At 60.4% G+C, this 13,066-nt stretch overlaps 6 protein-coding genes across 6 annotated transcripts; all 6 read right to left on the reverse strand.

Annotated features, from left to right (window-relative positions):
• Positions 1-357: 357 nt before the first annotated feature.
• On the reverse strand, positions 358-2,517 carry LDBPK_302610 (hypothetical protein, conserved; the record flags this gene model as incomplete). Its single annotated transcript, XM_003862924.1, has 1 exon — positions 358-2,517. One exon carries the CDS (start codon positions 2,515-2,517, stop codon positions 358-360), a length of 2,160 nt encoding a protein of 719 aa, XP_003862972.1.
• Positions 2,518-3,096: 579 nt separating this feature from the next.
• On the reverse strand, positions 3,097-4,161 carry LDBPK_302620 (replication factor C, subunit 2, putative; the record flags this gene model as incomplete). The annotated part of the gene is made up of 1 exon (XM_003862925.1): positions 3,097-4,161. One exon carries the CDS (start codon positions 4,159-4,161, stop codon positions 3,097-3,099), a length of 1,065 nt encoding a protein of 354 aa, XP_003862973.1.
• A 792-nt stretch (positions 4,162-4,953) lies between these two features.
• On the reverse strand, positions 4,954-7,449 carry LDBPK_302630 (hypothetical protein, conserved; the record flags this gene model as incomplete). Its single annotated transcript, XM_003862926.1, has 1 exon — positions 4,954-7,449. One exon carries the CDS (start codon positions 7,447-7,449, stop codon positions 4,954-4,956), a length of 2,496 nt encoding a protein of 831 aa, XP_003862974.1.
• Positions 7,450-8,805: 1,356 nt separating this feature from the next.
• LDBPK_302640 (hypothetical protein, conserved) lies at positions 8,806-9,147 on the reverse strand (the record flags this gene model as incomplete). The annotated part of the gene is made up of 1 exon (XM_003862927.1): positions 8,806-9,147. The coding sequence occupies one exon, from the start codon at positions 9,145-9,147 to the stop codon at positions 8,806-8,808; it is 342 nt and encodes a 113-aa protein (XP_003862975.1).
• Positions 9,148-10,018: 871 nt separating this feature from the next.
• On the reverse strand, positions 10,019-10,489 carry LDBPK_302650 (hypothetical protein, conserved; the record flags this gene model as incomplete). The annotated part of the gene is made up of 1 exon (XM_003862928.1): positions 10,019-10,489. The coding sequence occupies one exon, from the start codon at positions 10,487-10,489 to the stop codon at positions 10,019-10,021; it is 471 nt and encodes a 156-aa protein (XP_003862976.1).
• Positions 10,490-11,415: 926 nt separating this feature from the next.
• On the reverse strand, positions 11,416-12,681 carry LDBPK_302660 (hypothetical protein, conserved; the record flags this gene model as incomplete). The annotated part of the gene is made up of 1 exon (XM_003862929.1): positions 11,416-12,681. One exon carries the CDS (start codon positions 12,679-12,681, stop codon positions 11,416-11,418), a length of 1,266 nt encoding a protein of 421 aa, XP_003862977.1.
• Positions 12,682-13,066: the final 385 nt, after the last annotated feature.

Here is a 13,066-nt window from a genome sequence, read left to right on the forward strand (position 1 = left end):
AATGTGAAATGTGCGCACCGCCTCCTTCGCTCAGCAGTAAAGCAGGACAAAGAAAGAAACAGCACGAAAAGAGTGACATCATGACTCGTGCAAGAGTATGCCGTCGGCTCGCTAAACCGAGTCCCTTCTTCGGTTTTTTTGTTGACTCGTCCTTTCTCGTTTTACCGCCACAATTGCGAACATACCCACGTCGTGGGGCCTGGGAGGCGAGGGCGGAGTGATGGTGGATACCAGACGCTGCCCAGAGGTGCGTTGCAGCACAAGAATCGGTGAAACGCGTCGAAAAACGCGGGAGAGAGGTGGGGACACAGACGCGCCAAAGCAAAACCAGGGCTGCCAACGAGCGAGGCCCTTTCCCTACTGCGTCTTGTACATCGACTGCAGCTGTGTGATGAGGTGGTCATCCATGACGCGCCGCTCCCAGTACTCCTCCTCCACAAAGCGGCCCATCTTCTTTTGCTGCGGCGGAAGCGGCTGTCGCTGCAGATCAACCACGAACCTCTCTGAACCCAACCCGGTTCGACGGCTTCTGTCGCTGTACGTCGCTCCGGCGCCCATGCTTGAGGCCGCGGCGGCCTTGTATCTGCGCTGCGGGTGCTTTCGCTGGCCCGCCGTGCGACTGCCTGCCTTGCCTGGAGCCTTGGTTGCGCCCACGAGGTGAATGCTTCGCGACAGAGTCGGGTACTCGCTCTCGTTGTGCGCTGCCGCAGCGCGCTTCTCAGCCGCTGCAGCATGCACGGCCACGTCGCTCGCGTCGCTATCGGTGGAGTACACAACTTCTGTGTGTCGCCACTCCATGTCCTCCTTCAAGGCGGGCACCGACAGCGGGGGAAGCGCGGGAAACGGTCTACCTTGCTGCTCACGTCCATACTCATGCGCGTAGTCGCTCTTCAGCCCCTGTGGTGGAACCTCGCTCGCCGGAATCAGCGCGGCGTCGTGAAGTCGCTCATGGTAGTCGACAAGGAAGAGTTCTTCGTACAAGCGCAGCGAACGGGTGTGCCGCGGCAGTTGGCCCTGCATCTGGTGATCGGCCACGCGCAGCAGGTTCACCCGCGCTGTGTTGGCGTCATCTGGAGGCTCAACCGGCAGGATGCGTGCGTGCATGACGATCAGCTTCTGCTGGTCCGACAGCTGTTCAAAGAGTTCGTAGTCCCGCAGGCGTGCGCGCAGCGCCGCCCCGTACCGCAGGAAGTCGCGGAAAGTCAAGGATAACTTGCCTCCGCAGTCCTCCCATAAGAAATCCGCGCCCTCTCGAAGCGACACGCCGCACGGCGTGAAGATCAACAATAGCTCGTGCAAATCCTCCACGCTCACGAAGTCTTTGTTCTTGGCGATGACACGGAAGAGACGTCGACACATCTGCAAGGCAGCGCTCTCTTTCTCACCACGCTGGGCTTCACGTTGAACTTCTGCGAAGTCGATCCGCTGAAACATATTCCGCAGGTGGAACCCGAACGAGTTGCGATCCACGTGGTCGACCAGGCCCTTCATGGCGCCCCCAGTTGTTGAGTACAGCGTCCGGTACGATGCCCCGGTCGGCACGACGGCCCTTGCCGTCGCCGACCCCGCCACGCTCAACGCGTTTGACGCATGACTGACGGCTGGCATCGAACGAGACGTGGGGGCGGCTTTTGAGACCTTGTTGGGTGCGGTGCGCGTTTTTCTGCTGGAGTTGCTACTACGCACGCGTGGCTTGCTTTTGGAGCCGACACTGATGGGCGGTAGCATCTCGTGCTGCGCCGCGCCCGTCGTGCTTACCCGTGATGCGTTCCACTTCGTCTCCGGCGACCGATCGGGTGTGTGGCGGTGCACCACGGCATGAGCTGGCGTCTGGCGCGGCAGCGATGAAGAGGATGCCAAGCTGAGCGCGTAGGCCCTGACGTAGTCGTTGGAGGCTAGATGGAGTGGCCTACAGGATCTGTCTTTCGCCTCCCCCGCCTTCTGCCGCGCAGTCGCTGCACCGTTGTGCAGCACTGCCGGCACCTGCGTCCGGCCCGAGGAGAGGTGCGGTGCTACTGGCGCGCCGGAAGAACCCGCTTCGCAAACCGAATCGTGCGCCGATGAAGTGGAGGCGCCAGTTAAGCGGTTCTCTGATGCAACGGTGTCACCGTGCTTGGAGGAGGGACGCTTCTCCGCGCATTGGTAGGCGACTCCCTCTGCTGCCTCGCCGTGGGCCTCCTCGGCCTCCGCGTAGGCCGGGTGCACCTTCCCCTGTTCACACAGCGACTGTTGTGGAAGGCTCATGAGTGCCGCCGTGGCGCCGGTGGTCGCTATCGCAGGCTGTGAAGCAGGCACAGACGTCGCCTCCGGTGTACCACTGCCGCTCACGGGGGCGTTTTCTCCCCCGGTGCCCTTAGGATCGCGGTCTGGCACGCAGCTGCTGGAGGAGCTGTGCGAGAGCACCTCCGACTTCGATGCCGTGCGGTCGGCGTTGCTCTCATCCTCACGCGGGCGGCTGGGAGGTTGCGACTCAGGCGCCTCCGACTTGTCCGTGACATGACACACGTGCAATTCCATGGCAGGCAGCTCCTTTGACAGTCTTGAAAGGCGTATATTTTTGCAAATATATATATATATGTGCACGTTGGTGTGTGTGTGTGCGTGTGACGCCCTTTTCCTAGCAATCCCCGCTAACGGCCCTGCCTACAGCGTTGACAAGTATGGGAGAAGAGAGGGGGGTGAGGGGAATAGCAACGCAGGCTCCTCTACATGGAAGCCAGACGCTTCTATGGGAGGTGGTGGATGAGCCTGGAATGAGACGGAGATTCCTGCGCACACCCATCTTCCTTCTCATGGTCTTTTCAAGCGCCCGAGCTGTCTTGCACGCGCACAGGCACTCTTGCTTGCATTCATGCGTCCGCGCAGACGCGGACGTGGACACGCCAAGATGGAGATACAGACACGTCCCTCCCTTGTGCTCGTGCTGTTCTGCTACCTTGTAAGTCGACTGTCTATGACGCCATCGAACATCTTCCATTGTCCAAGGCTGCCAATGGTGCAGCACTCGCACTTGAACCCATGCACGCGCACACGCCTGCGCATGTATCGTTCTGTTTCTTCTCATGTGGCTTCAATTCACTTCCGCTGGCTTCTTCTTTATGCGGAGCACACAGCGCTTCCAATGTCGAGCAGCTGCAGATAGTCGTCTCCCCCGTCGGCAAGCCGCCGCTCTGTCTGACACAGCTTTAGCATAATCTTGCCGCGCTGGGCCGAGTTCAGCGGACACTCGGCGCTCACAAGGTAGTGCTGCATCTGAAGCAGCACCTGTGCGGCGGCGAAGCCCTCCGCAACCAGCCTGCGCGATGCCTGAATCACCTCCTCTAAGCGGTGAGAGAACAGTGCGCTGAGGTATCGCTGCATCACGTCCGCCGGCACGCTGCCAGATACGGAGACGAAGTCCTCCTTCGACAAGTCGTCCCCCTTCGCCTTTTGTGCCGACTGGAGGTGCATAATGGCGAGACGGAGATCGCCGCCACTCACGGTGTCCAAGGCGTGGAGAGAGGCTGGTGAGAGGGTGATGCCCTCGGCTTGGGCCACGTACTCGATACGGTGATAGAGGGCACTCTTTACAAGCGGTTTGAAGCGATACTTGGCGCATCGGCTCGCGATTGGATCGATGATGCGGCTTACGTAGTTGCAGAGGATGCAAAAGCGGGTCACATCGCTAAAGTCCTCCATCATGCGCCGCAGAGCAGCCTGAGCATCGGGGAGCAGTGCGTCGGCCTCGTCGAGAATGATGAGCTTGAAAGGTGGAACCGGGTAGACTTTTCCATCCGACTGGGTGACGCTGCTACCGCTGCTCGAGACAGCGCCTTGCGCAAAGATTTTCACCTTCTCCCGGACCACGTTGATGCCACGGTCGTCAGAGGCGTTTAGCTCGCGCACCCGACTTCGGATGTAGTCGGGGCCGAAGAGCTCGTGCGCCACGGCGAGGATGGACGTCGTCTTGCCCGTGCCAGGTGGGCCGTGAAAGAGAAAGTGAGGCATGTTGGCCCCCTCCTTCAAGCACGCGCGGAGGGCGCCAACGGCCTCATCCTGCGCCTCCACCTCTGCCAATGTGCGTGGCCGATACTTCTCCACCCACGGCGCGGCAGCGCCGGCGGTGTCGGGCGCGCCCTCCGTCTTGGCCCTCTTCTGCGCAGGTTGTGACGACGAGCTCATGAGGTAGCGCGTGCACGTGTTTGAGTGTGTGGGATGTGTTGTGTGGAGAGGCGCGAGTATCACTGGACGCGCGCGACGAAGAGGAAAGCAGCGCAGATGTATCGAGTTCTTCCTCCTGGCTCCTCTTTGCCCGTTCTCCGTCGAGAGCGCGTAGCGCTAGGAAGTACTTTTCGACTGCAACGGATTGCGAACGAACGCAGTCAAGCAAAGGCCAGGCGACGCTATGGGAGCGAGGAGAACATCAAGGAATGACAAGAGCAAGAGAGAGAGCGCGATGGTGCGTGGGCGAGAGCATGCACAGACGCCCACAGGCGTTTCTTTGCAGGCTTCAGAGGCGGCAAGCGGTCGCGCAATGTTGACGAGCGCCGCCTCTCAGCCCTAAAACTGCCGGCACGGCGCGCATGGGACTGTTGTACACAAGGCGGCGTGAGATGAGGGGTGAAGGGGTGAGAAGAAAGAAAGGGGCTACCCAGACTCACAAACATATGCACACCAGATGGACGCACGGGTGTCTCGTCACCACGCACAGAGTGCTACGCGCAAAAAGAGGCAGTTCCCACGAAAGACATCCGTATACGAGCCACAACGAAACGAGCCCCGTCGACGAGAAAATTCTCAGAGCTGTACATCACTATAGCCAGTACACACTGCACACAGAAGTAGCTGCAGTAGCAAGGATAGCATGTGCATTCACAAGGAGCAACACCACCACCGACGCAGACTCAACTCAACTTGGCCACGTCCTATCCCCTGCTCACCACGATTTGTCACCAGCGCACATGTCCCTCCTCTTCACAACCCCAACGCACCTTTGTTCTCTTCGATTTTTCGGCGCAGGGATTGACTGATGCGCGGAGCGTTTGGCCCCGCGGCTGCGGAGCCGCTTGAGCAACTCGGAGACACGAGACCCCGGTAGGCAGCCTCACTGTCGTGGCCAGCGTGGTTCCGCAAGGAAAGAGGCACGAGCCGGTCGGAGCTAGGCAGCGCCGCACCACGAGGCGGCGGCAGCACACCCTCCTCCTCCGCTGCAGCGGTGCGATCAGCATGGGGTGTGCGGCGCTGCGCGGACGTGAGCGTTGGAAGGAGAGGTTGATGCCCCCCACTCGAGCCGGCAGTGGTGGCGGTGACGTGCCCGGCGCCGCCCCCGTGGCCACTCATGGCACTCTCGACCGGTGGCGCATGCGTCGCCGAGGTATTCCTAGAGACGACAGTACGGTGGGGCGACTCCCCGGCTGCCGCGCGCTTTGCCGCGCTTGTCGGGGTCGCGTTGTGGCCGCCAAGAAACGCCTCGGCGTCGTAGATGCTGCCAAGGCGCATCTTTGCCCGATGAGATGAGACCTTGTGTGTGCGAGTTTGTCCGGCAGCAACGTTAGACGTCGGGCTGAGGCCACCACTGGGCGAGAGACTACGTCGGCCCACGGCGGAGCGCGTAGGGGCCTGCACCTCCACCATCGCGCGGCCGTGAGGCACCGCGTACGCTGTGGTGTGCTGGCATGTAGGGGACCGCACAGTGACACAAAGCTCACCAAGAGCAGCAGTGGCGGTGCTTTCGCTATGCCTGGTCGAAGGTCTGCTCCCCGCCGCCGCGCCCACATCGGTCGCACCCGGCTTGCTTTGACGGCCACGACCTCCCCGGTCCCCCGCCGCCACATCGCGTTGAGGAAGTGCGCGTCGGCCGGCCCCAAAGCTCCCTTGGTGGCCGCGACCTCGCATGCTGCCTAGCAGGCTACGCTGCGATCCCGCAGAGAAGGTGGAGCGAATTGAAGAAACAAAGGTGTCCACCTCGAAGAGGAGGTTCTCAAGCTCTTGAGGGCCGCCAAGAACGGCCGGCTCAACCTGAGGCCGCTCCTGCTGCACAAGGACCTCGATGCGCTCATCAGCAATATGCAGTAACCTGTCGCTCCCCCTCGGAGACGTGGCAGGGCCCAGCACGCGCAGCACCGAGCAGAGTGCGCGCGCCATCTTGCGGCTCGGTGAGTCGCCGTTTGCTACGTACTTGACGGCGACGGGGCCTAGAAGGTGCACCAACTCCTGCATCCGCTCGGGACGCTTCTGGTGAGCTGCCACAACGCACAATGCCAAATAGCCCAGGCACTTTCGCCGCAGCTCCGTCTGTGCGCCGCCGGAAAGGGCCTTCAAGAGCGTCTTCACCACATTTGGGTGTCCGTGGCTTTGGATGGCGATGGCGCGTAAAGCCGCGTCGGTCGCCGAGGAAATGGCGGCAATCGTGACGTAAATCCCCTTCGCCAAGCTCGACACCCACTGCGAGAGTGCGCCACTGAACGTAGCCGGATTCGTGCTGCACGTACCGCGATGAACGTCCTCGATGAACACCGGCTCTGGCGAGAGGCGTTGCATCAGCATGATGATGATGTCGCACCCAACACGGCACAGCGCTGAGCGCTTTTCTGCGGCCAAGAGCGCCAGCGTCGACGACACCGCACCCACAATGCCCTCGGCGTGTTGCGCAAAGTACTCGGCTGGTACTGTTGCAATCCAGTCAAGGAGCACTTGGGATGCCTTGAGGCGTTTGGTTGCACCTCCGTTTACGGAGGACACGTCGCTTGCTGCGGCACACTGCTTCTTCAGCTCTGGTATAAAAGAGGACAGCGGGCTCGGCAGCGCTGTCGGCTCGTTCTCCAGTGGGGCGCCGTCGTCGCCGAGCGTGGGCAGCTGCATGCTCGGGATTGTCGATGAGAAGGTGTCTTGAAAGGTTGCCCACGAGGCCGTCATCGACGACTCCCCGTCGCCCAGCAGTGAGGACAGCGAGTTCGGGTCCTCGGCCATGTAAAGCGCATACAGCTTCTCTGTGTTGTGGTGCGCGCGATTGTTGATGAAGCTGAGGTACTCGACCGCCTCGCAGACGCTCTTCTCAGCCGTTTTGAGATCGTTGCCGTCCTCCACCTTTACACGGAGCGTGTTGCGCAGGTCGCGGCAGAGCCCCACGTACACCATCAGCTCCGGATTCGGGAGCTCCTTGCACAGCCTCGGGGCGAGCTCAATCGCTTTGGAGCGCGGCAACACTTTGGCCTGGTGCATGGGGACTGCACCGTCTTGATGTTGTCGGTCGAAGTTCACGGTGCCGCCGACGCTGATGTGCATGAAGGCCTGAAAGACCGTCTCCGGTTCCACGCTGAAACGCTCCGCCAAGGTGCGCAGCGACCCAAAGTAGTGCTTATAGTTGCGCATCATGTCCATGAGTCGCACGAGATCTTGTGGGTTCTTCGGGGGCTGTCGCAAGGAGGTGTGCAGCTCCATCTGACGCGTGAGAAGCGTGTCGACGTCCATTTTGGCTGTTGGGTAGAGTTACAGGGAGGGGGAGACAGAGCGCAACGTAATCGAGCGAAAGAGGGAGAGAGGAAGAGAGCGAAACAGGCGAATCGCTGCCGTGACGCCGTTGCCTGGCGTGTGTGTTGAGATGTCTGTCGTGCCAGTCGTAGGTACAGCAGCGCAAGTGCCCGTGCACGAAAAAATATGTCGTGCGCAAACTACCACGACCAACAAGCGATCGAGATGATGTGTCTGCCTCCCACTACGAACACCACCACTCGTGCTAACGCCACAGAAGTGGAGACAGACAGACACACAGACACAGAGGGAGAGAAGGCACCAACGCGTGAGCAGAACCCAACACACGGCAGGGAGAGGGAAGAAATGGGAAGAGGACGAAGGGAGACTAGGGAACGCGTATACCTTCTCTTCCTCTCTCGACTACTTGAGCTCACGAGTAGCTGTATGCCGTCTATAGGCAGCAGGCACTGTGCGTAACGAAAAACAGAAAGAAAAGAGAGGGATAAGTGAGGATCGCCACTTGGGATCAAGTTGGCTTTTTGGTGAAGGTGAGACTTGATGGGTCTCTTGTGAAGTGGCCTTCTGTGCCGCCTCTTCTGTGGAGGTGCGTGTGAGCGGAGAGAGAGAGGAGCGGGAAGCAAGCATGAGGAGTAGATGAGCCTAGAGGCACGCGCGTTATGTTATTCAATCATTGGTGGAGAAAAAGGCGAAGGATGGGGGAGAAGGGGGGGGGGGTGCGGAAGCGAGTGAGAAGGACGCCAAGGAGAGAACAGCGATCGAATGCTGATGAGAGAAGAGGGGCGAACGACCGCGACGATGGCCTCCGTCATGGCAGCCAGCAGGTAAGCTGCAGCCAGCGGAAACGAGAGGGGGAGGATGCTAGCGGCAGCATCCGCCTGCGCGCCTCAACGCCACGCAGGCGACACTCGTCCGACGAACAAAGGGAGAAGGTCGATCCACACGTAATTGGCTGACTTTGCTGTTGCTACCCACGCCGCTGCCGTGATTTCTGTGCTCCAGCGCGCAGAAAGTCAACGACACTGGCAGCAAAACGGATGGTCTCTCAAGAGGAAGGAGAGAGAAGGAGAGCCGGCTTTGCGTTAGCATTTGGTGGTGTGTGCGCGATGCGCATGCGCTACAAACGTCGTCGCGAGATGATGCCGCAGCAGAGCACTGCTGCCCCCGCTGAGCCGCCTCCCTTCCGAGTCCGGCCCGCACGGAGAACAAGAAAAGGGCAAGGGTAGGCAACACCCGCACGCTCAGGCGCGTGATGGCAGCTTGCGTTTCAGTTCCTCAACGCAAAGTCCCTCGGTAGCGTGCGGTGCGACTCTCTTGGCAGGGGTGGGGGAGAGGCTAGCAAACGCCGCTGTCGCCGCTTCGGGTGTTCGACGCCACAAAGAGCGCAGCAGACCAAGCATCACCGCCGTACGTCATGAACAGCGACTCCTCCTCGCCCTCCATCGAGTCCGAGAACCCAGTCGATTCTAGCGGTCCGCACCACAGAGGAGCAGTGTGCGTCGGGGTACCTCCGTGGCCGACCTCGCTGAACGCCCGGAGCGGCATGAGGTACTTGAGCTCTGCGACGTCTCGTGGCACGGAGGGAGGAAAATCGCACAGCTGCGGAAACACACGGCCCGCCATCTGAGCACGGCGGAACGCCTCCGTCATCACGTCATCCCAGGGGCACTGCATCATCCGGCGGCGACTGCAGGGGGAAGGGAGGGAGTGTTGAGGTGCTGCACCGGAGGCCACATGAAGCACAGAGGGGTTTAGACGCGCCCCACGCGCCGGCAGAGTGGGCTGCGGCTTTTGATGGTGAAGGGGGGAGGAGGGGAAGGAGGCACTCCGCAGAAGAGAAGCAGTCCAGCTCCAGCCACCTCTATCGCTCGCCCTTGCAGCCGCCGTGTAAGGCAGGGAAGAGCGAAAAAACCCTGGAGAAGGAGGAAGGGAAAAAGGGGTGTAAAAGCTTGCAAGCGTGACTAAGTGAGCAGCGGTAAGGACAGCGTGCCAAGCCAGGGAAGGGGGCAATGACGACGCCACACACGCGTGCGCCACCTCCCATCCCCACCCATCTTTCCATATCCATGCGGGCATTATCATGCGCACACTCCCCGTTGGACGTTCGATGACGTGAAGACGGGTCTAACCAGCTTCCTTCATCGATAAAGCCATGCCGCGCTAGTACGACATGCAGCCGCAACACTGCAAAGGGAGGGAAGGACCACGACGGTCATCTGGACGTTGCTGAGGAGAAGCACGGCATTTCTTCTCTTTATTTCGCATTGTCACTTGGCGTCTAAGTGAGGAGAGAGGCGGGAGGGGGGGGGGACACACCGAAGTGTGATTGCCACTGAAGAGAGCGAGCACAGGAGACAGAGGGGGCCAGAGCATATGCACACGCACACACACGAAGGCAGTGGGAGCTACAGTACATGGAAAACAGCTTCTCCCTCTATCCCCGTAAAGAGCAGAGAGGGAGGGAGAGAGAGGTGGCAAACACAGAAACGAAGCGCACGCAAAAAGCGCCACACAACCGCGACAAGGTCGATGAAGTGGGGATCGACCACTACATAATCACTTCGACGTTATCGGTAACGGTGACAGAATGCTGTCCTGCACCCTGTCCGTCAGCCCCAAAAGTGGTGCCTGCGTGCGACTCGCCGGTGTGCTCGGGCGCTACCTCCGGCGCAGCAGCGGCAACTGGCGTCATCGCCTCTTCGACATCCTCCCAGATTGTTTCGCCCTCGACCGTCTTGCCCTTCGAGTAGGCAATCCACAGCTCCGTGCCATCATCGGAGATGCCAGCGCTGAATAGCGTCGATTCGTCGCTGAGGCGCTGGGTGCCGTAGTAGAGGCACATGGTGTAGAAGGTGCGGCTCGTCAGCTTCTCGATGCGCTCCTTGATGGCCTGCACGGTGTCCTGCTGGAAGTCGCAGTACAAGAAGATCGTTCGGCGATGCCGCTTGAGGCGCAGATAGTTGAAGGGAACAACAGCGGCCGTGCTAGCCGCTCCGCCTGCAGCGTACGATGTGGTCATGACCAGCTGAAGAGGCGACAGTGGTGAAAGGGATGTGGGAAAGAAAAGGGACGTGTATGTGACGAGCTCTGCAGGTGTACCTCACGGGGTCCGTGCTGGAGAGCCTGCTTGCTTCGCGAACAGGAGAGAGAAGGAAAACGACTGCACGGTGTGCAGTGGAGAAGCGAAGGTGAACTTTAGGTGTGGACGAGGATTCGCATGGAAGCAGGGGGGGGGCACGGAGCGGCAAGAAGGACTTCTTCTGGAAGATAATAGGGAGAAGAGAAACCTCGATGAGCAAGGTGGAGCGCCCTCTCTCGGCGAGACACATACGCAAGCAGCAAGGCAAACAACTCATACAGTGATGCACTGCTGAAGCAATCCCATGGCACACGAAAAAAGCCACCTTAGTAGGAGGCGTTCCACAGAACGGGAGCGGATGTGTCGGTGCGGGTCTCTGTGTGGGCGTCTGTAACTCCCACCCTCGCCTATGGAGTGATGCGCAGTGATTTTATGCGCGCACAGCCGCCCTCATTTCTTCCGCTGCCCTTTTCTTCGCCTTTGCCTCCACTCTGTGTGATACGGGCGTGTGACGGCAAACCTGCCGCACGAATTCATGCACCCATCGAGCAACCTCATCCACCACAGCACCACGGACACGGCACCAAGACGATAACACAAGCAAGCAAACAACAAAAAAAAAAACGGCGCCGAAGTCCAACCCGCGAGCACCACAATACGCCCATCCGGACAATACGACCGAAGGTCGGCGTCGAAGCCGCGACGATGATCGTAGGCCGGCAAGGCGGTGCCTTTGGCTCTTCCCACCCTCCGCCCGACGCCTGTCAGCCGTACTCCCCATCATGTGTGGTGTGCAGTGTACGGCGAAGCCGTTTTTTGTATGATTACTTTCGATGCTTCCTTGCTCGTTTCCCCTCAACGGCCCTCTACGCCTCGAACGCGTCCGCCCGAATATACTTCTCGAAGTTCTTCTCCGCATCCCGGAACATGCGCTGGGAACGGACGCCGTTGCGGCGGTACGGGTTACCCATGTCATGAACCACGCGGTTCACGCCGGGCTGCACCTCCTTCTCACGGCCGATCGGTGCGTTGAGCTCATACTTGAAGTCACGGTACACCTGATGGATCGTGGGCGAGTACCGCAGCAGCTCGTCCGGCGTCGGCGCGTTTGTGAGCACCTGCGCACGGCGCTTCCAGTGGCCGCGCATGGTGTGGATGCGGCCGGCAAAGTCGCGCATGTTGAAGAACTTCTTGTCAATGAGCTCCTTGCGCTGCTGTAGAACCCGCATCACGCCGGCACGGTCGTTGCGCGCCTGATAGAACACTTCAGCTCTCTCCAGGCACTGGTCCGCCAGTGCGAAGACGCGATCGTAATCAAAGGGCGAGAAGTACACGAACTTCTCCTCGAAGTTGAGGTTGAAGCGGCGGCCTAGGCGGGGAAGTAGACGCAGCATCTTATGTGACTGGCCCGAGTTGTGAAACATGTCGACGAGGGCGACGGCCTCCTCGAAGACGGTGCCTGCGGCATCATCACTCATTGCTTCTGAAGTGAGGCCCAGCTCAAAGAGCGCCTCTACAATCAGCTCCAGCGGCGGTTGGACAGCGTTGTCAAGCATCTGCAGCGCAGCTTCACAGTTTGTCTTGCTGCTGGCCAGCCGCCCCGTTCGACGAAAGGCACCGGCGAGCTTGAGGCGGATGCCAGCCACCTGCGGATGATCTTTAGGGTAGGCCAGCTCATACGCCTTCGCCACCACACCGTAGTACTCTAAGGCCTCTTGATGCAGACCGCCCTCTGTGAGGTAGTCGCCTTGCAGCTCCATCTTCGCCACCTCGCCGAGGGGAACGTACGGGCGCCTCGGGGCGAGGCCCGCCTGGGGCGCCACCGCACGGGATTGCTCGTTCGCATGCACAAGATCAGTGCTGTCCACATCCCCCCAGGCGACCACCTCTGGTGACGCAGCCGTCGCAGGTTTGCCAGGCCCCGAGCTGCTCGGCGCAGCCGCCAGCTGACCCTTGCGCGCTGCGGCGAGAGAGACACCGCGTGGCAACCGCTCCAGCGGCCGCACCAGCTGATTGGGGAACAACTCGCCCTTGAAGTAGGAGGTGTAGAGGCGTGTGATGAGCCGTGCTTGGCAGCGTAGGGCGCCTACCGCGGAGGACGGCTGCAGCACTGCGCTAACGACCGCGCGCATCTGCTTTCGCGGCTAATGGATGGAGAGGGGGAAGCTCGGAAGGAGAAGGAAGAGAAGGGGGCTTGGGTAATGGGAACGGCAAAAGAGGGAGAGCGCGTATGTTGCCAGCAGCACAGACGCTGCCTAGCGTCTTATTCTTGTTGCTGCTCTGCGAGAGCAGCAGGAAGGAAGCAAGGAGGAAGGGAGGGAATAGCAACGAAGAGGATGAAGCGCTGCAGCACATCGAGCACGCGGGAGCACAGGCAGGAGGAGAAAAAGGAAGAACGCACATGAGGCGCAGTCAGATAAGCGCTGAGACTGCTTGCAAGCGTGTCCTTGGTTTGCAGCTCTTGAAATTGGGCTCAGCCGCCTGGTATGGAGTGGCGATGGCAAAGAGAGAGATACG

The sequence above is a fragment of the Leishmania donovani genome, chromosome 30 (genome assembly GCF_000227135.1).
Source record: "Leishmania donovani BPK282A1 complete genome, chromosome 30".
NCBI lineage: Eukaryota > Euglenozoa > Kinetoplastea > Trypanosomatida > Trypanosomatidae > Leishmania > Leishmania donovani.